At 48.2% G+C, this 27,609-nt stretch overlaps 1 protein-coding gene across 3 annotated transcripts in view; it reads right to left on the bottom strand.

The window, feature by feature from the left end:
• The window catches only part of FARP2 (FERM, ARH/RhoGEF and pleckstrin domain protein 2), a 4,051,843-nt gene that overhangs the window by 3,372,647 nt on the left and 651,587 nt on the right, over positions 1-27,609 (bottom strand). For all 3 annotated transcript variants that reach the window (XR_011276033.1, XM_069618112.1, XM_069618113.1), the window contains exon 5: positions 16,748-16,826. Coding sequence is in view for 2 of the 3 variants with exons in the window: in XM_069618112.1 (XP_069474213.1) it covers positions 16,748-16,826 (79 nt within the window). In the remaining variant the exon portion in view is untranslated. The remainder of the gene's footprint in view (positions 1-16,747; positions 16,827-27,609) is intronic.

The raw sequence follows: 27,609 nt of genomic DNA, 5'->3' as shown, positions 1-27,609 counted from the left end.
TTGGGGCAGGTCCAGAGAACCTCTGGAATAATCTCCCTCATCACAGTATTCATATTTAGAGAATCAAGAATGCATCAGAATTAATCTCCCTCATCACAGTGATAATCCAAGTAGGATTAAATAGGGTATTAGACAACAAGAGCTGTCTGAAGGTAATCTTAAGAGTCCTAAAACGGGGAAGAATTGTTAGAATTGTAAAGCAAGCTTTTAGAAGCCCTTGGGAAGAAGTAAAGAGACTTTTGAGGACTATTGCCAAAGACTATCCCAAGGCAGCCCTCAAGCCTGCAAAAGGTGAGTCAAGACAAGGGAGTCATTCTCCTGACTGTACTTTCGTTGTTGAATCAGAAGCTACAGAAGTTAGAGCAAACGAGTGTTGGAAAAGAGATAAAAACAGAGTTAACCATGAGAAGGGAGTAATTCACCTGGTGATAGGATATGATAGTTTCTTTTTTTTATAACGCACTTTTGGTGCTATCATCATTTTGGATGCTGAATCCTTTGTAGGCTAGTGGTAGGTTTAGAGGAGGTTTTGGTGTTTGGACAGAGGACGGATACTTTTCATTTGGACAAACATCCCGATGACGTAGGTAGGGATAACCCTTTAGAGATAGGGAGAGATAGGTCATTTTCTTTATTTCCAAAATAAAGTGTTGTTGAAACATGCCACCCCAGTGGCTGACTCCCAGAGATGTCATTTGGGGGTCGCACCTAGACCCTTGTGGTCTCTCTTGCTACCCCTAAAAATGTTTTTAAAATGCCCACTTTTTTATTTTAAATTGAAGCTCCGGGGCTTTGGCCAATGCCATGTGGGTCTTTCTTTCTGGAGTGGCTGGCTTTCTTGCTCAGGCCTTTTGGAAAGGGGCATTCCACAAGTGTAACACTTTCAGCAGTTACCCTAAATAAGAAAGAATAGGAATAACAAATAATTTGTCTTTCTGGAATTCTATACAATATTTGCTAGACTCACTGAAGGTTTATCTCAGGCACACTTCAGGGGGTGAGTTACTGATTTAGTCTGTTCTCAAACACCTCAAATTCACAATGCAGACAAAAACTCCCCAAAAGCATTTAGAATAAGCATCAATTTCGGACTATGTATTTTGCTTTTCGCAAGTTGTAGTTACAGCGTGTTTTTTCGGGCATTGTCTCCGTTTAGAAAAACACAAAAATAGAGGCTTCACTTTAAACACCCATTTCAATACACAACCAATTTCATAAAGAGGCAATTTTTCTATTGTAATTCATAATTGATTTATTAAATAAGACTCATACATTTTTTTGTTCATCTATACATTGTATAATTCTCAAATAGAAAAATTTCAGCTAGTAATACAAATACTGAAATGCAAAATGCAATACCCGGTCAACCTTTTATCAACCAATCACCCCATGTCAAACATTCCTAAAACATACATTCATACAATATTCCATTAAAATGACAATAAAGGGTCAATACATCCATCTCAAGTGCAAAAATACAATAAAAAAGAAAAACATTGCACCATTCCTTTCACAATGGTCTACATCACACGCAGTTTTGACGCAATTTAGGCTTTACAATTTGAAAATGCTGTCAAACAGTGAACTTGAGTACAATATTACTATATCGTCGACTCATGTTTCGTCTTCATGGTCTGCCCGAATTACATAGACCAGCCATCATCAGGACCACACAAATCTGATCAACAGGGGTGCATCCCACTCTTTTGTAGCATTTTCTCCTTACTGAACATGACCAAACACTGATTATGTATTTAGGTCTACATTCTGTAAATTATGCCAAACTACTGCTTCATCTTTTGGGAGGCGTTTTCCATTTCAAAATATAGGATTTGGGATGTAAACGAGAAAGACAGACAGGAGGTCCTAGGAACACACCCCACCGCTCAGAGTCTCAAAGAGTGACTGACGACGTTTTCTCTGTTACGATCATCACAAGACATTCCATCTCGGTGTCCTTTGTCACTTGACAAAATCCTTGTGCCTGAAAGCTTGTGTACAGTGTAGAAATGTTTGACCATAGCACATAAATTGCCCTCATTTTCTTTTTACCACAATTAACGCTTTGTTGTAATGTGTCTATCTTTCCTATCTCCCTGGCATGCTGTTCGCGATGTTTGTTTGCATGTATGAGGTAACGAGTGCTGTGAGAAACAAGAAGCTGTCTCACCCACTAGTCCCCAGAGATCTTTCATCCATGTGGCCAGGACACATCCATCGTTTTTGGATGCAGTTCCTGAGGGTGGACCAGTGCGGGAGGATCACCTGGGTGAGGGGTCTTCAGAGAGAGGGACACTGCATGTTGAGACATTGTATCCCCTTCCCTAGAACACCTTTACCCCATCCTACCAAGTAGGATATTTAGGAACTCTACACCCTTGCCCCCATTACAACACAAACACTTTCTCACTGAGGGCCCGCTATGAGAGAAAAACTAACACCCAAACCGTATACCTGACGTGTCCCAATACAATGGTCAGGTAAGGTCAGGCAATTACTGACCATCACACACACCTGACTTCCATTAAGGTTCCCCACACGGATAAAAGGCGGAGCATGAGAGCACACTCTAAGTGAGACAAAACACATGAGGAAACAGCAGTTCCAAGATGGCCGCTTAACGAGAGAAGAAAGACGGCAAAACAGAAGGGGATCGCAAGAGGGAAGTTCCCTGGACCTTTTCGACAAAGAACCGTTGCTTTCATGAACCCTTGAGATTGGAAAGCGTAAGAGCAGGAAAACAGGCTGAAGAATCCTGCATTGTGTGTCGGAGGTGCCCGGGGCCCCAACTGCGCACATAATGAAGGCGGAGAGAATCACCAGTCGCTGTGGTACTGTCCTTGGTTCCAAGAACAAAGCAGCGTCAGTGAAACCGAAACAGCCGGTGAGTTGGGGAGACTGATACAAGACCGGTCTGTGATGAAGCCAAGGTTGCAAGCTGCAACAAGTATGGTGAGCGCTGGATCAAATACGTGTGATAAAAGATGCAAGTAAAGTTGAACTGCTGATGAGTGATTGAACTTTGAAACCAAGTCACGATACCTTTGACAGAGTGGTCCAGCACCACGTGTGTACTCAATCGAAGGTCTCTGTAAGGTATCCAGCTTAAAAGTGAAAAAGTTGTAGAGAAATGTGATTCGAAGTGATGCTGCAACAGATCAAGCTAAATCCTGCGCACAGTCGAAAGTCTTCGATGTTGACAGTAAAGAAAGTTTGTGGCAAAGCAGATAAAGTTGGTCCAAGCCCGGCAGAGGGAGATCAATTGAAAGTTTTGTCTTAAGGTGGATCTGAGCCCGGCAGAGCGGGACCCACGGTGAATAGAAAATAACCTGAGAATTTGTACATATGAAATCATAAAAAAGGAACTTTGATGTTTGTCGTGTTGCATCAGGTCCTCTGAAAGAGACTTTGAATGGTAAAGAGACTTTGGCACAGAAGGCCATGATGTTGTAGATTTGAACTGCACCCTTGTGCTAGAGAAGCCAGAGACTGTGCTAAGCTTAAGTGTGCCGCCTTGTCCCGTGCTGAAAATGTGGGGGAAGAGAAGCCAGCGGCTTGAATATCCTGACATATAATTTCTTGAACACTTCCTTTGCATAACATTGTTTCCACACTATTTGTATTTACAGGTAAGGATTGGCAACAAGTTTACTAGTATCGGCCCTTTTATTTTGACAAGACACCACTAGGACTGCGTTATTTGATTCGTTATTATTTGATGCGTTATTTTTTGCCCCAATCTTATGATTAGGTAGGTGTTTTTCAAATCCAATTGAAGTTCAATAAACACCCTTGAACTGTGATCACTTGCGTCTGTCTTACTGTTTGATACCATGCCTTCATTACAGTGCCCAGAGTACGGGATGCTGTGCGAGTGCACTGCTTTGCCTGCGCTACTCTAAATTCTTTAATACACAGTTATGAACCCTAGCAATGGTATGTATTTTGGCAACCTCTGAAGCCTGAAAAGTAGATCCACACAGGTTTGACATGTGGCCAACTTTGCAACAGACCTGCAGATGAAGTGGCTTGCTGCTAAATCTCAGTTACCAGTTTAATGGTATTCAATACAAAGTGTAATTTGCTTTCTGACTTTGAGAACATTCAGACATGTAATTGCTCATTTTACTATAGCTGTTGAGTTAGCTATAGCAGGTAAGATAGCTCAGTGGGTTGAGCGATCGCTGCTGCGATGTGTGTGTGACATGCAAGTTGCAGGTTCGAAGCCTGGCAAGGCCAACTCAGCCTTTCATCCTTCTGAGGTTGATAAATGAGTGCCAACACAGGTTGGGTGATATTGTATGTATATTTGTTCTATAGTGCTATATAATAAGACATCATTATCATTTGGCCTTGGACATCTGCTTGCATTCACAGTAATTTGGCAATATGGGTCTATACACACTGATAACGATAAATATGGTGATCCACTCTTGTATGAAATGTATTTCACATTAGTGATATTGTAACCATATTTTCTGTGATGTACTTCGGAACAATGCCAAGTGATACCACTTCCCGTTTTGTCAAGGGGTGAAAGGCAGTGTTCCATCGCTTCCCGAGATGTCACTTCGGGGTGGGTTCAAATGACATCACTTCCTGTTATCCCCAGCACATTTCCAGTTGTTTCTGTCTAGTGTCTATCCTATTTCCTTTCCTCTTTTCCAAGTGATCTTGATTTAAGGGTATTTTTGGTTACATTACCCGGAATCTCTGCTGTTCTAGGTCTGCTCCTACTCTCTTTCACCTTTGACTAAGGTTAGCGATGAGTTGGAGCGCGAGACAATCCATTCCTAACCTAGTCTGTCCTTTACCGGTCCCCCCTGTGGCTATCGGACTCATTGCAGTTACGCGTCTTTTTTTCTGGTTTCATATTTTTTATTTTATATTTTTTTATATTTTTTTACCTATTCCACGTTTGGCTTGATAAGATTAAGGTGAATTGTGTGTGCTAGTCTGGAATCACTTTAGAATTAACATTATGCACAACAATGCGTGAGACTTTACAGTTATAATGCACACCAGTAGCCTTTCAATCATGGCCGCTGGAGAATCACGGCTCCTTACGTTGCCTTGGCAACCTCAGGTAAACACAGTAAAAGAACCAAGCATACGAGGAGCGCGCCCCTGTGGCGTCCTCAGTTGATTCACTTTCTTGCCGTTGTCAGGTAAGGTGTCTCTCGCATTTAGACCCAACCTAACTGCTCTTGTAGACTCTTGAGCTCCGAGAAAGGAATATGCTTTAAGCAAATTATTCACTGGTTGCACGTCTCTTTCAGACAGAGTCTGCACGCGGTTAGGAACGCCTCCCAGGAACCATTATCCTGACGAGTTTGTCAAGATTTAAGCTTATGCTGTATTCACGGCAAGGTCAGTGCAGCTTAATTTACAAGATTACATTACTCTACAGAGAAAGGAATAGCTAATCACTTTCCCTTTTGTCATTTTCTCTACCTTTTTCTTTTTTACTTTCTTTGCTATCTATATTGGCGCCCCCAAATTGCTGTGATCCTACGATTTGCTAACAACCTTGCATATGTCACGGTTTCGCACGTATGTACTCTTTATTTTCTTACCACTGGTATGTGTTGATATCCTTATGATTAATTACGGCTTGTGTCATCAAATTTGGGTATTTATACCTTTTTTTGGACATGGTGCACCTATACCCGGCATATTGAAAAATTTCAATTATGATTATGTACATGCTGATGGCTTCATTTACTTGTCCTTTCATGATTTATGCGAATTCACTTTATGAATGTTGTATTTTCAACCAACTACTGTTGTTTATATGTTGTGTATTACATAATAGATTTGTTTGTTTATTTTTTTGACATTCGGATCCAATTAATTTGAGAATGAGCTGGCCCTGACGAAGGAATTTAGTTCCGAAATGCATTGGCCATTTTTTGAGCTCACCCTGCACATCAGCTTTCACTAGGATGTACAGTTGTTAAATATTAAACTAAGATTAAACAGTCGCACTTTGCAACAAGTAAAAGGAAGTTTGTTACTTTTTTTGACCGAATCACATTGAATATACACACCACGCAGTGGTGTTTGGGAGTGCAGACCGCACCGCTGGCTTAACGGCCACTTCCTGTGATGTCAACAGAGATCAAGGGTTGTGTGATGTCACTTCCGCTACCCATAACATTTTTGTGAAAGAATGTCCCTGCAGACTCCTTACTCTGCCATGCCACACTATCCTCTGTCTCACTCTCCCCCCTCGCATCTGTCTAACATCTCCATTTCTCTTGTTTCTGCTCTCGCTTTCCCTCCCCTCCCCACTTCACTTTCCCTTCCGGTAACTTAGTTTCCTGCAACCCCTCTCACTCCTGCTTGCCCCTTTCTGCAACCATTCTCTCTCTCTGTGTTGGCCTATTTTTCCTCTCCTAACATGAGAGTCGACGTCACCAGATGTTACATATAAGACGCACGACGCCCGTAGCCTCAGTTGTAGCTTTTTCCCAGAACGTGTGGCACCAATCTCCTGCCAGTATGACTGCAGATAGCCTTGCAGAAACGTAAGCTGCAATCGCATAGGAAATTCTCCAGAGGGGCAGGATGGGAGGGCGATGTGGAATACGTCGGAGGAACATCCCATCGAAAGAACGTTACCAGATATGGTAAGTAACTTGTTATTCGAGGGGATTGTGTCCTTGTGTCATACGATGTATTCCACATCTATGACAGACTCCCAAAGCAGTGCCAGACTATGGAGGTGGGAAAAGAGGTTAGAAATGTAGCATACCCAATCAAATGGCGGAATAAAGAACTGCCTTACCAAAGGCCAAATACTGCCCATGGATTGAATCCAGGGCGTAATGCTTGACAAAAGTATGTAAAGAAGCCCATGTGGCAGCTTCACAAATATTTTCCGAATAGGAACACCCAGCTGAAGGGAAGTGGAGCTAGCCACGCCCCTAGTAGAGTGAGCATGTAATCCTACCAGAGGGTCCTTACCCGCCAAACAGTAACACTCAGTAAAAGTAAGGATAATCCACCTGGACAAGGTCTGTTTGGTAACAGCCTGGCCCAACCCGTGTCCAGCATAACCAATAAAGAGCTGATCGTCCACTCTGACCCGGGACATCCGTGAAATATAAAAGCTCAGAGCTCTCCTAGGATCCAACCTATGGAGCCTCTCCTCATCCTTGCCAGGATGCAGAGGATAAAACACCAGAAGAACTACCTTCTGGCTTAAATGAAAATCAGACACAACCTTTGGCAGAAACAAAGGCTGCACCGGAGAAAAACCCTGTCCTTATGGAAAACAGTAAAGCGTGGCTTGGCCAAAAGTGCCTGCAACTCGCTCACTCTTCAAGCGGAAGTAACCGCAACTAAAAACACTGTCTTGAAAGACAACAGTCTCAAAGGGCTAGAGTGCAAGGGCTCAAACGGAGCACCCATCAGAAGCTTCAAAACCAAATTCAAATCCCAAACCGGCACCTGTAAAGGGGACAGCGGAAACACATTACTCAGCCCTTTTATAAACTGCAAAATCAAAAGGTATCTTAAAGTAAGAACACTCAGACGAGCGCTTAAATATGGACAGCACCGCCAGGTAACCCTTAATGGTACCCACTTGAAGGCCCTTGTGGGCTAAAGAAAGCAGAAAAGACAAAACCATAGGAATGGAACATTGGAAAGGATCAACATCCTGTCTCCTGCACCAGTCGCAGAAATTACGCCAACGGCAACGGTACAGGGACTTTGTTGCTGGCCGTCTGGCCGAAAGCAACACCTCCATCACATCATCCGGGAGGTCCCAATCCTTGTATCTCAACCTTTCAGATACCAAGCGTGAAGGTTGAGAGCCCTGACCTCTGGATGGAGAACCTGACCCCCGCCTCCCTCGAGAGCAGATCCTCTCGGTAAGGAAGACGTCCTGGAGGGCAGATGGACAATTCTAGAAGGTCCGGGTACCACGCTCTCCTGGTCCAATCCGAGCCACAAGGATGATGTGGGTCCCGAACCTCCGCATAACACTTGAGGAATGACGTGGACTGGCGGAAACGCGTACAGCAGCGGGAATGACCAATCCACCATGAACGCGTCTCCTAAGGCTCCTCTCAGAGGAATTTCCCTTGAGCAGAATCTCTCGCACTTCCGTTTGACACTGGTGGCGAAGAGATCCACTTGCGGGGTTCCCCAAAGGGTGAAGATCCCCAGAAGGACTTCCTGAGCCAACTCCCACTCGTGAGAGACTGCGCTCTGCCTGCTCAGAGCGTCCGCCGCCGTGTTTTCGTCTCCGACCAGATGAACTGCCGAGATCGAAAGAACTTGTTTGATGGCCCAGAACCAGAGCTGCATCGCCTCCCTGCACAACGGGAGTGACCCAGCCCCCCTTTTTTGTTGAGGTAATGTAAGTCCACTGTGTTGTCCGTCATGATCAGAGCACTTTCCCCCCGTACAGTCGGCAGAAAAGCCTTCAGGGCAAGCCTGATGGCTCCCAGCTCTAACAGGTTGATATGGAGTCTGGACTCCGACGGAAACGAATGACGGCTGACGGTCAGCTCATTGGCATGAGCCCCCCATCCTGTGAGGGAAGCATCCGTCACAATCGTCACCTCCGGTCATGGTTGCCAAAACGGCTCCCCCTTCATCAGGTTCCTTTCATCGGCCCACCACCGAAGATCCTGTGCGACGAGATCGGAATCTGAACGGGATCCGACATCTTGCCTGAGAACTGGGACCACTGCAGTTTGAGTGCCCATTGCAGAGATCTCATCCACAGTCTGGCCTCCGGCACCAGAAAGATGCAGGATGCCATGAGGCCCAGCAACCCGAGGAAATCTAAAGCCGGGAGACACTGGGCACTTTGAAACTTCTCCACCATCTGCACAATGTGATGAGCCCTGACCTGGGGAGGCGAACACTTTCCCGGGGATGTGTCTAGCACATCGCAGATGTACTGGAGCTGTTGGGAAGGTGCCAAATGCGACTTCTTGAAATTCAGGGGGAAGCCGAGCCTGTGGAGGGTGCAGCAGGTGAGACCGAGATGATCCACCACTTGCTTGGGAGAGCGTGCCCGGATCAGCCAGTCGTCCAGGTAGGGGTAGACGTGATTCCCCCCCTCGCCTGAGGTACGCTGCCGCCACCACCATGAGCTTGGTGAAGACCCTCGGGGCGGAGGTCAAACCGAATTGCAGGACCCGAAACTGAAAGTGCCAGTCGCCAACCACAAACCTCAGATACTTCCAGTGCGTGGGATGAATCGGCACATGAAAGTATGCGTCCTTGAGGTCGAAAGACACCAACCAATCCTGAAGTTAAAGGGCCTGGAGGACCTGAGAAAGAGTAAACATCTTGAACTTGTCCTTCCGAAGTGTATTCAACCAACGCAAGTCCATGATGGGTCTCAACCCTCCGTATTTCTTGGGAATAAAAAAATAAGGGGAATACCATCCCTTGTTCCTCTCCGTCTCAGAAGTCTAGGTGGAGAGCACAGGGCAGAAGCTGTCTCTCCCTGTATGTAAGTAGATATAAGGGAGATTCCGGAGACAATGCTAGCAAATAACAGATTAAAGGTACATACCAAGCTGTTAGTTGAAACAGGAATTCAAAGGAACTGCAGGAGCAGGCTGTAAACAAAGAGACAGAGAAAAAGCAAAGACAAGCAAGTATACTGGGCAACATGGATTGATCAGAAATAAGGGTGTACTGGAATATGATAAGGGGTCTCCAGGGATTAAGGAAAGCCCTTGGGATAGGTACCAGCAGATTACTCTTAACAACAGACATACGGCAACGTCATGACTTGGGCGTGCCGAAGAAACTGTTGTACTCAGTGCAAGGGTAAAACCGAAAGACCAAATACTGAGGCAGGTACGACTTCAACGCACTACTTGAAGGCAACAGAAGTCTTCCCTTATCTGATCTGAACGGAGACCAACCCAGGGTCACACTGTAAAATGGATTCAAGGGGAGACACTACAGTGGACAAAGATGTATACAAGTAGAAAGCAGTGTTGGAAGAAATAACCAGGTACAGGACAAGATAGGATATCAGAAGTTGTAAAAAGCAGGAAGCAAGGCAAAGAGCCCAGAGGAACAGAGCAGAAGGCAGAGGAGTGTGGTAAGGCTGCCAGGCAAGGAAGCCCAGATGAGAATGGCAGAAAGTAGTGGAGTGCGGTAGAGCCGTCAGGTGCGAGCCCAGAGGAGTAGGGCGTAAGGCAGCGGAGTACGGCAGAGCCGCCAGGTGCGAGCCCAGAGGAGCAGGGCGAAAGGCAGCGAAGTACGGCAGAGCCGTCAGGTGGGAGCCCAGAGGAGCAGGGCGGAAGGCAGCGGAGTACGGCAGAGCCGTCAGGTGGGAGCCCAGAGGAGCAGGGCGGAAGGCAGCGGAGTACGGCAGAGCCATCGGGTGGGAGCCTAGAGGAGCAGGGCGGAAATCAGAGGAGTGCGGCAGAGCCCTCAGGCAGGAGCCCAGAGGAGCAGGGCGGAAGGCAGCGGAGTGCGGCAGAGCCGTCAGGCGGGAGCCCAGAGGAGCAGGGCGGAAGGCAGCGGAGTGCGGCAGAGCCATCAGGTGGAAGCCCAAAGGAACAGGGCAAAAGGCTGCAGCAGAATGGAGAGGGAGTTGCAAGCATCAACAGCAACAACAACAGGAATCAAACAGCCAAAAGAGGAAATCCAGGAAAGGTCAAAAACTGGTAACAGGAGCACCAGCACGAACTCCCAGAGAAAGCTGTTGACTGACAACTGCTTCTGTTCAGAGTGAGCTTATAAAGGCCCTCCCAGCCAGCAGGCCAGCAGGGTGGAGCAGATTGCAGACTCTGGCAGCTGTGTTCAATTGAGTCCAGCCCTGGCTTCAGTAGCCTGCAGCAGTGGATTCTAATCAAGTGCTCTCCAGCTCTCTGCAGCCGAGCCTGCAGTAGCTTGGAACAGGTGAATGCAATCAGGCCCTCTGCAGCTCTTAGTAGCTTGCTGCAAACACATGTATTTAATATGCCTCCTCCAGCCCTCTGCCTTTTGGACAGCCTACATGTCCCAGAATGCATCTGCTGGTTTAATCAAAAATCCGGAATGGAACATGTAATTAGATTAGTCCAAAACTGCAGCGGTAAAACAAGGAAATAAAGGAATAGGCGCATGTAAAGGTGCTGGGAGGAAGGCGAGCAGAATCATGACACTCCGCCACAGGCACCAGTTCTATGGCGCCTTTCTTCAGCAGAGATAGGATTTCCTGCGCAAGGAGCGGATCCGGACGCTTCAAAAAGAGCTTCTCCGGTGGATTGTCATGAGGCCGCTGAAGGAAGGGAAGGCAGTAGTCGTGGGCTATGGTATCCAGAACCCACGCATCTGAAGTAATGGCATGCCATTCTCCTAGATGCTGTGCTAGCCTGCCCCCAACCGGCGAACCATGGGACCTGGCCTCATGACTGAGATGCAGCGGCTGTGGCAGTGCCTGATGGCAAAGAGGCAACTGCCCGAGCGGCTTTGGCACCATGATTTCCCCGACCACCATGGGTACTTTTTCGCTGACCCCTTTGACTGGCAGCCCCTCTCGATCTACCAAACTAGGAGTAGTACTGAAAGGAACCTCCCCTCCATTGCTGTCCCCTAGGATGAAAAGGCGGAGGTTGTCGTACTGCAGCGCTCAAAGACTTTGCTGCAGCTTTGGAGGTCTGCAACCTCTCAAGGCTCTTGTCAGCCTTGCTGCCAAACAAATGAAGGCTATCAAAGGCCATGTTCAGAAGCCGGGATTGCACATCCGGGGCAAACCCTGACTCCTGCAACCACGCAAATCTGCGTATCACGGTGTTACGCTCACCTGGCTCCCACAGGGGCGTCGATCTGAACTGGACAGCTGCGGTCTCCACCAATGTGACGCGTAGGGCCGAGATGACGGACTGGACTGGCCCACCTAGCTTCGTTTGCTTGGCCCGTAGGAATATTCTTCTGTAAATGGAGAAAGGGAATTAACCACCCGTGGGGTTGAGCGTAAATCCCCCACCCCCGCTGTTCTCTCCACAGATCATCTTGGATGTCCCCTCTTATAGTCTCACCTGATGGTTTGAAAAGATGAGCTCTCCATCCTGCATTGAGCGCAGGGGCGCAGGGGCGCGTTGATAACCAGTTGCTTCACTGGCTCGAAGGAATTGGTGAGTTCCAGAGCGATATTGACTCCGAAAAGTATGTAGTTCGTAAGAGTTCACATGTCTGACTTTCACTCTTGTCCGATTCCTTGCAGTTTGCAGCTTGACCCCAGCGAAGAGTTCCTCGTGGTAGCTGAGGATTTGGCTTATCCTACACAGTTCAATAAAATAAGGCCAGAATGTAACCTGTGGCTTGCTCCCTTATTCAGGTGTGGAGAGAAAATATGAAGTTCGGCGAATAATGTCTCCGGCGGTAAAATTAGGTAAGTCTATTGTGGCGAGAAGAGTTCCCCTTGTTTGTCCCTTCGTCTCACCTTGTTGTCCTTTTGTTCCTCTTAGGGGCCGGGGTACGGCGAGGATGCAATGGAGAGGAATAGTACCCCCGGCGGTAATCAGGTAAGTCTATGGGGGTAGTTACTATTGCCTCTGTTTATTCCCTTGGCTCACCTTTGCTGTTCTTGTGTTCCCCTTAGGTGCCAGAGTGCGGCGGGAACGTGCAGAAGGATGCGGTGGATCGTGAGGATGCTGCGAAGGCCGGTGAGTTCAGCACGGCGCTGCAGCAGGCGAGGCGGCGTGCGTAAAATGCTTTCTTCCAGCTCGAAGGCGCGGTGGATCCGGAATTCAGGTAAGGATCGAAGGTTTTGCTCTTATTCTAACCTCTTCTCCTTCTGTTCCTCCCTATTTCTAGGAGCTGCAGACTCGAGGCGGGCATGGCAGAAGACTGGATGCAGGCTTGCAGACACAGTGAGCGTTACGCTGCTGGATGCAGATTAACGCGAAGCGTGTGCTGCTCTTCGGGCGTGGTTTAAATAGCCTTCAAAGTAGTCCCAGGTAAGTATTCCTCCCCAGCCCCACCAGAGTAAAAAATAGTCCCTAGGTAAAATAGTCCCTTCCAAGCCTCATTTGGCTTGGAGCTCTGCAGCATGGTCTGCATCAGGTAAGCTTGCAGCATGGTCTGCATCAGGTAAGTTCTACTCTATGAGCCTGGCGCCTATGTCGCCAGGACTGACTCTCCATATGAGCATGGCGCCATCGGCGCCAGGACCGCACCCAAACAGCCCCTAGCAGGGGTTTTTGGGCTTGCTCAAAATAACTTGATGCCTGCTTCCGGGGTTGCTGGACCTGGTCTGGTTCCCAAGGGGTAGGCATCATGACACACGGTGCTCACAGCCATGGACCGGCTGACACTATCTGCCGTGTCCAAACCCGACTGAGGGGATTCGCACATAGCATCCTTGCAGTCTTGCACGAGGGCCAGAAAGCCATCCCTTTCCTCCCCCTCAGGAATATGCTCAGCCACAAAAGACGCACAGTTCCACAGAGTGTGTGTGTAAACTTTGCCATGGCACAAGTGGAGTTGGCTGACTTGAACGCCATACTCCCAGCAGAAAATACCTTTCTCGCCCAACCATCGAAGCGATTGTCGTCCCTATAGGGAGGGATGGTAGGGTACGCAGCCTGATTCGAGCTGGCCGTAGCCGCCTGCACCACCAAACTCTCCGGAGTAGGGTGCGCCGATAAGTAGCAGGGGTCACTACTGGATGGGCGGTATTTTTTCGGAAACGACTTGTTAACAGCCGGCAGACTCTCTGGCGCAGTCCAAGCCGCTGCTACCCTTTTTTGCAAAGCCATATGAAACGGCAATACCGGGTCAGTGGACGGACCCTGATCCAGGATATCCATCAAATCATCCTGATCAAACGCCACAGGAGGGGCAGACCACCCCAAGTACTCAGTCACCCTCGACATGAGACGACGATATGAAGGTTTCCGCATGCACCCCCGGCTCAGGCCGGCTAAACTCCACCTCCGGAGAGGTGTCGAGGCCACTGGTATCATGTAATGATTGACGGAGTTCCTCCATCTGACTGTGCCCAGACAAAAGGTCATTAGGGACTTCAGGATGTACAGGCAAATCCATCTCCTGATCAGACAGTTCATCAACCTTCGAAATTTCTTGCAAAGGTTGGAAAAAATCCAATCTAGGAGGAGGAACAGTATAGGGCTCAAAAACGGGCCTCACAGACTTACTGATAGACTTTCTCAGAGGTTCCACAACCCTCAGGGGCACCTCCTGCAAATCCTCCACAAACTGCGTTGAGGGCATCGGCGTCGACTTCGGCCGAGGTGCCGACGGTGTCCATGACTTCTTCTCGGAGCCCCGAGAGAGTACCTCACCGGACACAGTGCCGATGGCATTGACGCCTTCTTCGAAGGATTCACAGGTTACGGTGGTCTCGATGGCGTCGAGGACCGGGACCTGGACCTGGACCTGGCACGGCTATGGCGATCGTCCTTGTCCGATCGAGACCTCTACGGCTCTCGATGATTGCGCGACTGCTGTCGTGCGAGTGTTAGACCGAGCCCGTTCCTTGCCGACTTCTTTCGAAGGTGCGGACTAAACTGTGCCTTGCGACTGAAAAATAGCTAACATCTGCTGGCGGAATGAATCCCATTCGGCCGGCGACAAAGACTTGGTTGGACAAGTCAACCTTCCGGCGGAGTCCTCTGACGAGGACGGGGAAGGCGACCGGTGACGGCGCTTCCTAGAATGCCTCGACGAGGCAGAGGAATGGCGGGAATAACTCCTAGACCGAGAACCCCTGGATTTTCGCCAACACGGAGTCACCCCTCGAGTCATCGGTCGAAAGCCCAGCGGACTTCGATTTACGGGGCCAAGACATCCTACCTACCTTCAATTTCCCCTTACGCTCTTGCAAGGCCTTAGACGTGAGGGACTGGCAGTCATCACAGTCATCGCAGTCGTCAGTGGCCGAGGCACCAGAGGCAGATGTCGTGCGGGTCCGTGATGGACATTTTCGAACCCCAGTCCCGACATTTTTAAAAACCCGACCTCGTGGTAGTAGAGGAAGACTAAGACATTGTTTTCGAAGAGAAGAATTGAGCGCACCGAGATTCTGAAGCAAACACGTTTGCGGAAAAAACAGAACTGAGGCTATGGGCGTCGTGCGTCCTATATATAACATCTGGTGAAGTCGACCCTCGACAGAGGCCCTTGAGGGACATCGGCTCGACGCCATCGACACAGGATGCCCTCTGCCGAAAACTTTCCGAAGCAGCACAGCTGTGGACATTACATGTCATAGATGAGGAATACGTCGGAGGACACAATCCCCTCGAAATTTACTTTCTTTTTGTGGAGGAGTGCACACTGGGAGGAACAGGAGACTGGCTTTGTGGGAACAATTACCCAAAAAAATATGCAGGGATTTGATTTCTCACTACTGTAGCCAGAGTCCGACATGACTAGAGGCACGGTGAGCCCTTCATTTCTATGAAGGTGTGAAAAATGCTACACGAAGGTGTGAAGAATGATCTCTTTATTTAACAGTCAACTTGCAAAGTGTAACAAATGTTTTAATAAACAATAAGTGAATTGGATTCATTGTTCTCCATCTTCATTTAACACAGAACTAGTCATGAAAGTAGCAGAAATTCGTGACACAAGATGGAAAAAGGTCAGGAATAGATGAATGATCCAGATTGGGCATTCGCACCCAGGGGAAGTGTACTCGGCCAATCAGGCAGCTGGAACAGTGGTTGAGAATGCACAATCCCTGGGTGGCGCTTTATTTTTTTTATATCATTGTGGGGCAGCAACAGGAAGCCTCTCTCCTGGTTGCCTTCCCATCTCGTCCACTTAACTCCGATCCCAGAGGTCCTCCTGTCTGGCAGCTGGCGCCATAGAGATGAATCGCGGCAGCTATCTCCCCCCCCCTTTTCATTTTTCATTGGGAGAGCGACTGCGCTAGCAGCGCACATCTCCCGATGAAAAATGTTGAATGCCATTAGCAACCCAGTAAAACCACAGGGTGCAAATGGCTTTTCTTTCACTTGCCAGTCACCGGTGGGCATGGCCTTTAGCGACCCACAGCCCAAGCTGAGGCCAAGCTTTGCTTGGGCTGGCGGCCCGTTTAAAAGCCATGTATGCTCTCCGGGCAGCTCATGAAAACCATTTTCACATATAGGGCAGATCAACTTCAGTAAAATGAACTGCCTGGGATTTAAGTCTCCATAGAATTCATAACCTTCAACATTCCCCTAATATTATTTATGCTCTGCACTACTGTCAATAAGTAGCCTCATAATACCAGGACACCTGATAACTAAGAGTACTACATCCAATTAAAGTTCAATTGTCTTGAGCTGTTTTACAACATGTTGCCAAGATGGAAAAGAAAGTTCTTAAAATCGTACATGGCACACACATTAGACATCGTGGTCCATGATATTTCTTTTCTCTGCCACCTTTTATGATAATCAGGCATTTCAAATCAATGCTTTAGAGGTAAACGCTTTTAGGACCACTGATCAATTAAACTAATCATAAAGCAACAACATTCCTGTGCTGAAGACCTTAATCAAAATAAAATGTGGGCACTATTAACGGCCACCTAATGCCAACATCTACCGTCAATTTAATGGGATGCACAAATCAAGCCACACATGGATCCCACTGGATATAGAACACAAATTTAATTGGGGAAATATAGCTAGGAGTTCAGGAGTGCAGAAATGTGTTGTTAAAACCTCAGGGTCACCCATTTAAATCAAACCTTTGTCAATTTTCTCCCATATTTGTTTACAAATTGGCCAGCATTGTAAGTATTTAGGAATGTCCTTACCTTGTGTACTCTTCTTGTAGCTGACCAGGGTCAGGGGGGAAAAACTTAACAGCCAACCTCAGAAGTTTCGTCTTAGGTCCTTGGAAGAAAAGACAAAAACAATTAAATAAATGAAGTTGAACTTATTTGACCAAAATGTACAAATTACTATAATGACTTATTTTCCTAGACCTAAATCCACCTTCCCACAGACTCTCTCGGGTTGTCCATAGCTTTCGTGCAGAAAGAAAATAATTACTGTGAGAGGTCAGCAATCCGAGGCAAACAACTTCTGGATTATTGTTCAAAACATGCCATTTCATTAAATTATAAAAATGATCAAACGCCTAAATATCCATACGCTGACAAGGATTTCCCTGCCTAACAAAAATAAAGGGAAACACTAACACAGGATGTCTGGCCCTCACACTAAAGATCAAATACAAAGAAAATATATGGCAATTCAAATAACATCAAGAATGAGATTTACAGTTTCTTGATAACCTCTTATTAACCTGGGTGATCTCCCTTCCCCAGGATTCAAGGTAAATACAGCTCCAATGTTTAACAAAAAGAAACAAAGAAATCCATATAGGTAGACCAGTCTCCATTCTGTTCTTGACATTTCAATGTCAAGGGAATGTTTTGTTAACCAAAGTTCCAACAACAACAAAGCTTTTTTTCTCTTCTTGGTGAAATAAAGACTTTCCACTTCCTCAAAATAGCATCAACGTTATTCCCAGCCACAATGCTTTGCCACCACTTGCAGTTATGCAAGAAGACTTGCCACAGTCAAAAGAAATACACTTCTGTAAATGTTAGTAAAACACAGTTCTTGGTATGTTTCTCTTGATAAGATTAGAAATCACAGTAGGCATCTCCATTAGGGTGACTTCCACTTCAACAAGAGTTCCCCAGGAGGGCATGTTCCTTTGCCTCATAGCTTTCCACATCACTTGTGCAACTGAAGTCTTGCCTCTACTGACAACCAAAGACAATACTACAGCTTTAGTACTTTATAATACCACTACAGCTTCAGTATTTTGTAACTTCAAACATGTTTTGGTTGTGACAAGATCCTGTTTCAGGTACCTTCAAATAGGCAAGGCACTCTTCTTCTGAATATCCCTTTTCAAAGAGGCAGACTCTTTGACTCTCTTGTCTTGTCAGCAACCCACAGCAACCTATAATTGCATTTGGAACTCACTTTCTTCCATCAACAGTCTCTGGCAATGTAGGTTGTACCAGCTTCAAAGAATATTTAGAAGTAGCAAGTTCCCAATCCCCAACCTTGCCTTTATCCCTTTGAAAACGTTAGCCAGGCTAATTACCCAGAAGCTTTGGTGCCACTCTCTTAGCTTCAGGTAATGCTTGCATTCTTGTATCTTGGGCAATGTTTAAGTTCTATTAGGCTCACAGCATTGTTTAAACTGCTTTCGGGCTTTGGGAAAGGCTTTCAGTTACAATAGGGGAATACTCATGGCTTGGGCAATGCTTGCTCTCTTCAACTTCAAATACAATGGTTTAAACACTTGACATTTCTTTAGAAGCAATTGTGGTCTGCGTGAATAATAATTCAGAGTTCACTCCTCCTTTGAGAAACTTAATTAAGCACATGCAGCCACTTCTTCATAGTTTTTACGAGGTTTAAATGTTTAACAATTGCTTTTCCGTAGCGTTTGCTCTTCACACGAGTGAAATAGAATTACTCTATCACACGCAAGTGCTACATTTCAAGAGTTCCATTGTTATAGAATGAACAACTTTGCCTTGCTTCTACTCTTACGCGAGTGCTTTTTAGGCTGTGATCGTGCAAGGAATCAGAATGCCAGGTTTAACTCACTGGCTTTGGCTTTCCTTTCGCCACATTTTGCACCACTTCTGCGACTTCTGGCTTCTCTTGGGACCCACACCCTTCCTCGCTGAAGGGGTCTCTGGTCCAGCCACTCTATTGAGGAGCCCCCTCTCGCTCCTGAGACACACGCCTTCATGACAGCTGCTCACCAGAGTCTCTCAACACCCTTCTCCCTGCGCAATCTCTGCAATTAGGTGCACATTGGGGAAAGGTAACCTTCTTGCACACATTCTGCTGCCAGCCTCTGCACACCAGAGTTAGGGGGAAAAGGACCCTCACAAGATAAGCAGGTGAAATCTGCTGCAGCAGGATCCCGGAGTCCCTTTTGTTCTCCCACATGGAGAACGCATATCTAGACGATAGATAAACCTTTGCGCCACAGAGGAAGGATTTGGGGAAAAGTATGAAAAGAAATCTCCTGGTTAACCATGGAACTCTTACCACTTTAGGAACAAATTAATTGTACATTTCTACCCTCTCTTTGTGGAACACTGTAAATGGATCTCCCATTGAGAGGGTCAAAATCTCTTACACTGCATGCTGAAATGATTACCAACACAATGGTGGTTTATTAAGTCACCAGCTTAATATCTGCAGTGGCCAGTGGTTCATATGGCTTAGGAGTGATAGCTGAAACTATATTTAGATCACACTGAACATCGGCTGGTTTTCTGGGCAGTAATAGAAAACCCAGCCAGTCGAAGTGGTGCTTCCCAGCGTTAGAGTGAGAAAGAGGAAGATTCTGAACTGCAGTATGACCTCATAGACATCAAGGTCTAGAGCCATGCCCCTGTCTGTCATGTCCACATGGTGTGGGGGCAATTCTAAAAAGTCACGTGCTATGATTCAACATCGGAGAAGAGAGACCTGAACTGGTCAAGTTTGTCTGCAAGTAAGAATTTCTTAACATCGGAGTGCTGTGGCCAAGCGGAGAACCATGTGGACTTAATCCACACGAGCTTCGGAAAAGAACGGTCGGTGAGTGCGATCCTTAGCCATAATTTGGCAAGAACATAGCCCTAAACAACAGCCCCCCGACCTCCAAGGGGAGAAACATTGGAAGCTGGCATGGAATGGCAGTTTTATGATTCTGCCAAGCAGATAGACCGAGATGGGAAAGAAGCAGATATCTCACCTCAGTGCAGACTTCAAAATAGTGCTGCGACGCAGCCTCCAGACAAAAGGAGGGAGAGCAGCGACAGCATATCCCGGTCATACACACTGCTGCAAAAGCCTCCAAGAAGGGGGAAAACCCAGATGCCCCTCAAAGACGGGGGCTGCGTGGGGCCAGATGTCTGAGTGGTGAGCCGCATAACACACGGAATCTGAAGGTTCCGGTGCTGGTGTCTGTTGCCCAGAAGACGCCCTTACGGAGGTCCAAGGAGTGTAGGGACCTGCTGGAACATGGTAAGATGAGGGCAGCGCAATTGAAAGCTGATCATGGACAGGGCGCATAGATTTTACTCGACTTTTCATCAGACAAGGAACCTACTGCCAGCTGTCCTGAGCAGAGTACAGATCTTTCACACAAACAAATTAAATAATCATGGCAGCCAGAGAGGTGCCTGGTTAGATTCTGGAACACAGATTACTCTATTCCAGGCCTTGTCCATGTTTACTTTCAATAAAAGATGGACATTGAACATTGTCCCCAGCTGGCTAAGAGAGCAAAAAGTGCAGTACAGATGGGGATTTCCGGTATCGTACTAAAATGTAGACAATAAAATGCTGAATGTGCATTTACAAAGCATTCAGCTGCCAGCAAAAACACAGACTCCCAAGACACCAATCAAAGGGAGCAGGGGAAACCTGTTTGGCGGTAGTCAGCAGGGGTTTGCGTGGAAAGCGGTGGACAAGAAAGTATTTTATTTTTAAACGAACCCTGCTGCGCTGCGCCAGCTAAGACCCACGTACGTGGGAGGGAGCCGATGTTGCAGGGATAGTGGGAAGTCAGCAGCACACACAGAAGTGTGCCACCAAAAGGGAAATCGATATGAAAAGGGTAAGCAAATATGGGGATAAAGGAATGGGTGAGGTATGTGATCACTGCGTGTCACTGTTTTTGTAGACCGTATGGTCAATGCCTGGATTTTTGACAGTTCAGTGATCACATACATCTGGTATTTCCATGCAGATTGCTGTGTGATTATCAAAACTGACAATATGCCATCTCTTCAGAAGACGAGGCTGTGCTAATAAAAGCACCCTGCGGAGACACCCAGAGATGACCAATCAGTGCAGAGCCTGGGGAGTCTAGCTCAGAAAGATCTCCAATTTCTCCCAGGGAATCCAAAGGAAAACGCATGGATACAAGTGAATTATCGAAGAAGAAGAAGAGAAAAAAAACGCATCGCGGAGAGAAACCGGGGTTGAGCGGGAACCCACGAAAAGACTCTTGGGATGGTTTTCAGTATGAAATCGAAAAGTAGGCACCTCCACTGGTTGATGTAAATGAAAGGGGGAAATCAAATTTCGTAGCTAGAGTTGAAATATTAAAACCTAAGCCCCTCCTCCTCTGGCAGCCATCTTCAGATTTGGTAGCATGTAAAGTGGCAGTAGGACCAAGAGAAGAGCCACAGAGGGGTAGGCGGGAGGGTTTGCATGTGAATCCATGCCAGACCCATGCCGGAGAACAACAGTTACAGGTAAGTAACTTGTTCCTTCTCCAGCATGGGGTCTGGCATGGATTCACATGCTCATGAATAAAGAATACATAGCAGTACACACATGCACAATCAGTTGGCAAGGCTCAACATTAAGCATTTCAACATATCAACATTAAGCATCTCTTACCTCCTCACCAGGCTCACCTTCAAGCAAACAGGTTGGGCAGCACTGCTTGGCCGACTCTGGACTCCTCCCTGGAATCCCATCTCATGAAGGTGTGCGTCGCCTCCACGTAGCAGCCCTGCAGATGTCCAGCAGGGGTACACCAGACAGGAACACCATAGTTGCAGCGATCGCTCTGGTCGAATGGGCTCTCGGATGGCCAGGCAACGGTCGGTTTGCCAACCGATGACAATGGGTGATGCAGCCGGAGAGCCACCTGGAAATGCAAGCCTTGGAAAGGGCCTTCCCTTGATTTATAGATCCAAAGTTCACAAAAAGCTGCTACGTCTTCCGGAAACTCTTTGTGCGGTCCACGTATAACTTCAGCGCTCTAGCCACATCCCGCAAGTGCAAAGTCCTCTCAGCAGGTGACGAAGGCGGCAGAGAAAATACATGCAACACCAAGGGCTCGTTTAGATGAAAGTCTGACGGCACCTTGGGCATGAAGGAGGGGTGCGTCCTCAGCACTACCCTTGTGTCGTGAAAAGTCAAGTAATGTTGCTTACAGGACAGGGCCTGAATCTCACCCACCCGTCGTGCAGAGATGATGGCCACGAGGAACGGTGTCTTCCACGACAAACTTCAATGGAACTGTCTGCATAGGTTCAAATGGAGGGCCCATGAGCCTAGTCAGTACCACATTACTTTCCCACGCTGGGGCTGGAGCCTTCACCAGTGGGAACCAACAAAACAGTCCTTTGACAAACTCCTTAACCAGACGGTGTGACCATAACGACAACCGTCCCGGAGATCTGGTGTAGCAGGAGATAGCCACCAGATGAACTTTGATGGAGGCATGGGCCAGTCCTGCTTTGGCCAGCAAGGGCAAATACGGCAGCACCTGCGGAGCTGTGACTCGTAGAGGGTCGATCTTTGTACGGCACCAAACAGCGAACCTCTTCCATTTATGTCTGTAGCATTTAAGAGTAGAGAACGCCCTGGCCTTAGCAAGCTCCTCCTTGCAGTCCGCTGGGAGATCGTAACCCCTGAACTCTAAAGGTGCAGGAGTCAGGCCTTCAAGGTTCAGCAATCCTGGGATGTGGTGCAGAATTGTGCCTCCTTCCCTGGTGAGAAGATCTGCGACCACCAGAAGCTTGACTGGAGGGAATGCTGACATGTCGAGAAGGTCCGGGTACCATATCTGCCTCGGCCCCGCCGGTTCAACGAAGATCATCCCACACCGGACTGTCTGAGTTGATTGACTAGTCGAAGAAGCAAAGGAAACAGAGGGAATGCATACAGGAACCGGACATCCCAGGGGAATGAGAATGTGTCCCCATGCTCCCCGGCTGGGGAAATGTTAGGGAGAATTCTCAATAAATAGCTGATTCCCCTTACCTAATGAGTCCCTCAGCAGCTTTGCTGGATTTCTAGGGTTTATTTTTTTCACCTGGTAAAAGTGTGAGCCTATTTCCCACTCTTACATGTGTTTTGCAGTGTGTATCTTTACTGTTTGTGTGATTCTGGGCACTGGAGCCTCACCTACTCCAAGTGCACCACTTTTTTGTGTGTTACACAGCACCTTCAGTGCAGTGACACAGGGTTGTCTTTAAGACTTCCCTCTGACTCCATTTTCTGGGGCTGACTACTGTCCCCAAGAAACAGGTAAAGTTGCCATTAACGTTATATAGTCACTTTAAATGACAGACTCAGTACATCCCATTTTACATGGAGTACTGGAAAGGGTGAACTCTTACCCTTTTTGTCTGTGCCTCTTGGAGCCTTGTTTCGCTCCCTTAACTTTAAGACTTGGCTGGTGGCAGTGGTATGTACTCGAACTTTTCTACTGCGATTATATTATATAAACGTGGTATAGTTTTAGGCTATTATATTAGCCTCGAACATAAATCCGCTTGACCAAATACATTTTATTTTGGTTCCGGCTGGGCTTATTCGCCATTTCTTTTTGTTAAAGTCTTTCTCGTGTTTCACTCTATGTGCCAAACCGGGAATGATTCCTTTGTTCGCTGTCTTTTCGCGGGCTTCTGCCCAGAAGCCCTCCTTAAGGCGCCTGATAGTCTAGAGGGGCAGGATGTGAGAGAGGGATCTTCGGACCCCTGTCATGGGTTGTCTTGGCAAACCAAGTCGCACTCTTGTCTGATTGGCTAAGGGGACTGGCCTTGCCAGGCCAGCCACCCTGCTGTGCGATTGACAGCCAGGCTGTATGAACAGGGAAAAATGCATAAAAAGCAGGACTCTGGGTCCGGAAGAGCACAGTCGCCACTGGAACGAAAGAACCAACGAGGAACTGGAAGAAGAGGATCCCTACCATGACTAAACCGCCCGGTGAAGCCCTGCTGCAGGTCCGAAACTCCAAATCCGACGACAGAGAAGATCGTCCAGGAAACTTCTTCCCTTGAGCTGGTGGGGCCAACAAGTTCGCCCAAACTGCAAGTCAGGACCCCTCCTCTGGTCGAATTCACTGTACAGAGCTACAGTGGGCTGGATAGCCAGGAAGGTCGGACCCTGCTTGGGTTTCAAGGAGCGCACCTTTTATTTGTTGTTTGGGGCTGCTGCTGGTTTGTTCCCTGGGTAGTGCAGGACCCTCCAGTCTTCCTACTTCTGATCAGTCCGACAGTTGCTTCAGGAACCGTGAGCCTGCAAGAACTACCAGGAACGTCTGCCTCAGCTACAGCCCCCTCTCCGTTTTAAGGCACTGTGCAAATCCGGTTGTGCGTTTCGCTCAGCCGCGGTGAAAGTGTTTGAAATCTTTCTCCAATCCGAGGGCTTGTCCTTCTCTTCTCTTTTACCTAACTTTTCTACCGACCAACCTCGTCCAGAAACTGTGCCACAAACTTTACCGCGATCTACATTGAACCTATTATCTTGAGCAAAAGACTTTTGAACCTAAGCCTTTTCAGTCAGATTTTACCCTTGTAGTCTCTCTTGTTCAGTTGCCCTGCTTACCTACCTGTTGGTTCGGCCTAATTTATAATAACTTTGTCTTTCCCTCCCTTTTAAATTGCTGGAGTGCCTTTGCTCCCACTTCATTTTTGTGAGCATAACTTGTCGGGAATTTAAGGGAAGTGGTGTGGTGTATTTTGATTGCGATTCTTTATCTTGCTTATAATAGTGAAATGTTCTACAACTGTTGAGTAAATAAATATGTATTTTTTCACTTAGAAACCTTGAGTCAGTGTTTGCCTGAAACATAGTAATTGCTGTCCCTTTTGTAACCACTTGTACTGCTCACTTACTCTTGAGATAAGTCTGGCTGCTCCGCTACTGCTACCACCATAACTGTGTAGTACAGGCTTGTACCAACGGTGAAATTGTACTGTCAATTGTAGTCTTAATTGTGTGTAGTGTTCCCAAAGGGACTGCATGTCATTCTGCCTAACAGGAAACCTGCAGGTGAACCTCCGGCACTTGGTGTTTGTCGCGGTCGCAAAGAGATCGATCTGGGGATTGACCCATCTGCGGAACAGGTGATTCACTTTGTAATGACGACACTTCCACTCGTGGCAAGAGCGCAGCTCCCTGCTGAGAGAGTCGGTGACTGTGTTCTTCACTCTTGCCAGATGAAACGTGATGAGGGTCGGTGCAAGTCCTGTGCTTCTCTGGAGAGCGCCGGGGATCTGGTGCCCTCTGCTTCCTGATGTAAAACATGTTGGTGGCATTGTCCGTGAAGACCTGCACCACCTTGCCTATGAGGGACGGAAGGAAAGACTTGAGGGCCCAAAACACTGCCCGCAGCTCCAACACGTTGATGTGCAACATTTTCTCCTCCAGTAGCCACAGGCCTCTTGCGTGAAGACTTCTGGTGTGAGCTCCCCATCTTTCCAGGGAGGCATCTGTCGCAACCGTCTCCTGCTGCAGTGGGGTCTGGAACTCTGCGCCTCTGGACAGATGTGCGTGAGCCCCCCACCAACCTATCGCTCCACGGAAACGCTCGTCCAGAGTGATCTTGTCATCGAAGCTCTCTGACACTTGAATCCAATGGGCGTCGAGGAATTCCTGTAGGGGCGCATCTGTAGCCTGCACAGCCGAATGAGGTATATGCATGACTACATCATGCCAGGCAGAGACTTGATGGGCCTCTCCCTTGCTATCTTCAGGGCCAACAGCCGTTGTACCTTGCCCAAGATGGCTGCTATCCTCTCCTCCGATGGAGACGCCAGGCACGACACTCTGCGATGGAATCAAGCAGGACTTTGCATGGTTCACCGAGAACCCCATATCTGTCAGTAGGCGCACGGTCCTCGCCGTGTGGTCGATGGCGATCTCCTTCGAGCTGGCCCGAATGAGCCAGTCGTCCATATAAGGATAGACATGAACCCCCCGTAGTCGCAGCTGCACCGCCACTGGTGCCAGGCACTTGGTGAAGACCCTTGGCGCCGACTTCAATTCGAAGGAAAGGGCTTTGAATTGGTAGTGCTCCCCTTGCACCACGAAACGCAGGAACTTGCGGTGCTCTTTGTGAATGGGGATGTGGAAGTATGCATCCTCTAAGTCCAGCGACGACAGGAAGTCCCCCTCTTCCAGCTTTGCGAGCATGTGCTGAAGAGTAACCATGCAGAATTCTTGGGACTTGATGTATTTGTTTAGTGGACAAAGGTCGAGAATGGGCTTCCAGCCCCCGGTCTTCTTTCTGATGAGGAAGTACCTTGAGTACACTCGGGAGCCTCTTCGGGACAAGCTCTATCGCACCTTTCTTTAGCATGGCCCACACTTCCAGCAACAGCTGAGGGATGTGGTTTTGCTGCCGGGCCACTGGTGGTATTCTGGGACACTTCAGTTGAAATTCCTGGGTGTGTCCGTGGGCGAGAGCGTCCAGCACCAAAGGGTCAATGGAGATGGTTTTCCACACGCTGACGAAGTTCGCCAGCCTGCCTCCCACTGGGGTGCACAGGTGGGGGTCCGACACCATGGTCAGTTCAGTCCTCCTTGGACGTCAAAGGGCCGCATTGGGGACACTGGCGACAGCAACGTCCTCTTCCGAAGGCCTTGGCGTGGCCTGTGTTGGACTCCAGGGCCGAAGAGCGGGAGGGTTGGCAGTAAGAGGAGGATCCCCCGGCGAACTCCTTGGAGGATCCTTGGGACTTGCTGCCTGAGGTCCGAAAGGACGGCTTCCGCTGCTGAAGAGTGCCCAAAGCACGTTTCGTCTCAGTGTCCGTCTTTATGGCTTGTAGAGACTCATCCGCAGCCTTCCCGAATAAATTGTCCCCGTCGAAGGGTATGTCCAGCACCTTTGACTGAACGTCCTGCCGAAAGTTGGTGGCATTGAGCCAGCCACGACGACAAAGGCAAACGCTGTTGCCCATTTGACGGAATCCTGCATCGGCAATGTCCGTGGCCACCGTGATGGCGTGGTCCGACGCCACCTCACTTTCCTGCAGAATTTCCAGTGCCTCTGACCTCTTCTCGTCGGGGAGTAAGTCCAGGATGGGAGCGATCTTGAACCACAACTCCTGGTCGTAACGAGGCACGATGGAGAGTGCGTTGGCGGCCTTGATGGTAGTCGCTGCAGAATAGATGACCCGTCATCCCATGGCATCTAACGTCTTGCCCTCGCTTTCCGGTGGGGTGGAAGCTGCCGAGGCCGAACCACCCGAGGACTTCTTCCTGGCTGCCGCAGACACCACAGAGTCTGGAGAAGGCTGAGCCCATAAACAACTGGGCGCGGAGTCCAGCACCCTGTACTACTTCTGAAGGCGATCCCTATTTGTCAGGGCCGTGGAAGGGTTAAATAAAAAAAAATAATATGAGAGACAAACCCTCGTCCCAAATGTCATCCAGAAGTGGGACCGAGAGGATTGTCTTCCTCTTCGCCTCTCTGCGCCGATATAGGAAGCCCTCCTTCTCCTCCAGAGCGAGCTGAAAAAACTCTGATGCTCTTGAGATCGAGTGGAACGAGACAATCTCGTCCGGCGGTGAAGATCTGGGCGGCGGAGACAAGAGTCCCCCTAACCCGCCATTGTCCGTGCCCGTCGTTGCTGTATCTGGGTCCATCTCATCCCTCCGGAGGGAGAGGGGGCCGACGGGGGTGAAAGGTGGCAAGGAGGTGGAGGGTGTACTATTCTTCTTGGCCGGGGGTTGCCCTGTGGGGCGGTTGGCCGGTGCTGGGGCCGCCAGCGCAACAGGCATCCTTGTCTGGATTCCCGAGACCAGTGTATGCAGTGCCAAAAGGATGTCCACTGAGAGGTACCGGAGGTGGGCGTGGCATCTGGAGCACCGGCTGGGAGCCCAGACCATTGTC

The sequence above is a fragment of the Ambystoma mexicanum genome, chromosome 10 (assembly GCF_040938575.1).
Source record: "Ambystoma mexicanum isolate Mex_15411 chromosome 10, UKY_AmexF1_1, whole genome shotgun sequence".
NCBI lineage: Eukaryota > Metazoa > Chordata > Amphibia > Caudata > Ambystomatidae > Ambystoma > Ambystoma mexicanum.
Note: the sequence above shows the minus strand (reverse complement) of the source record. Positions and strands in the feature narration are given on the sequence as shown.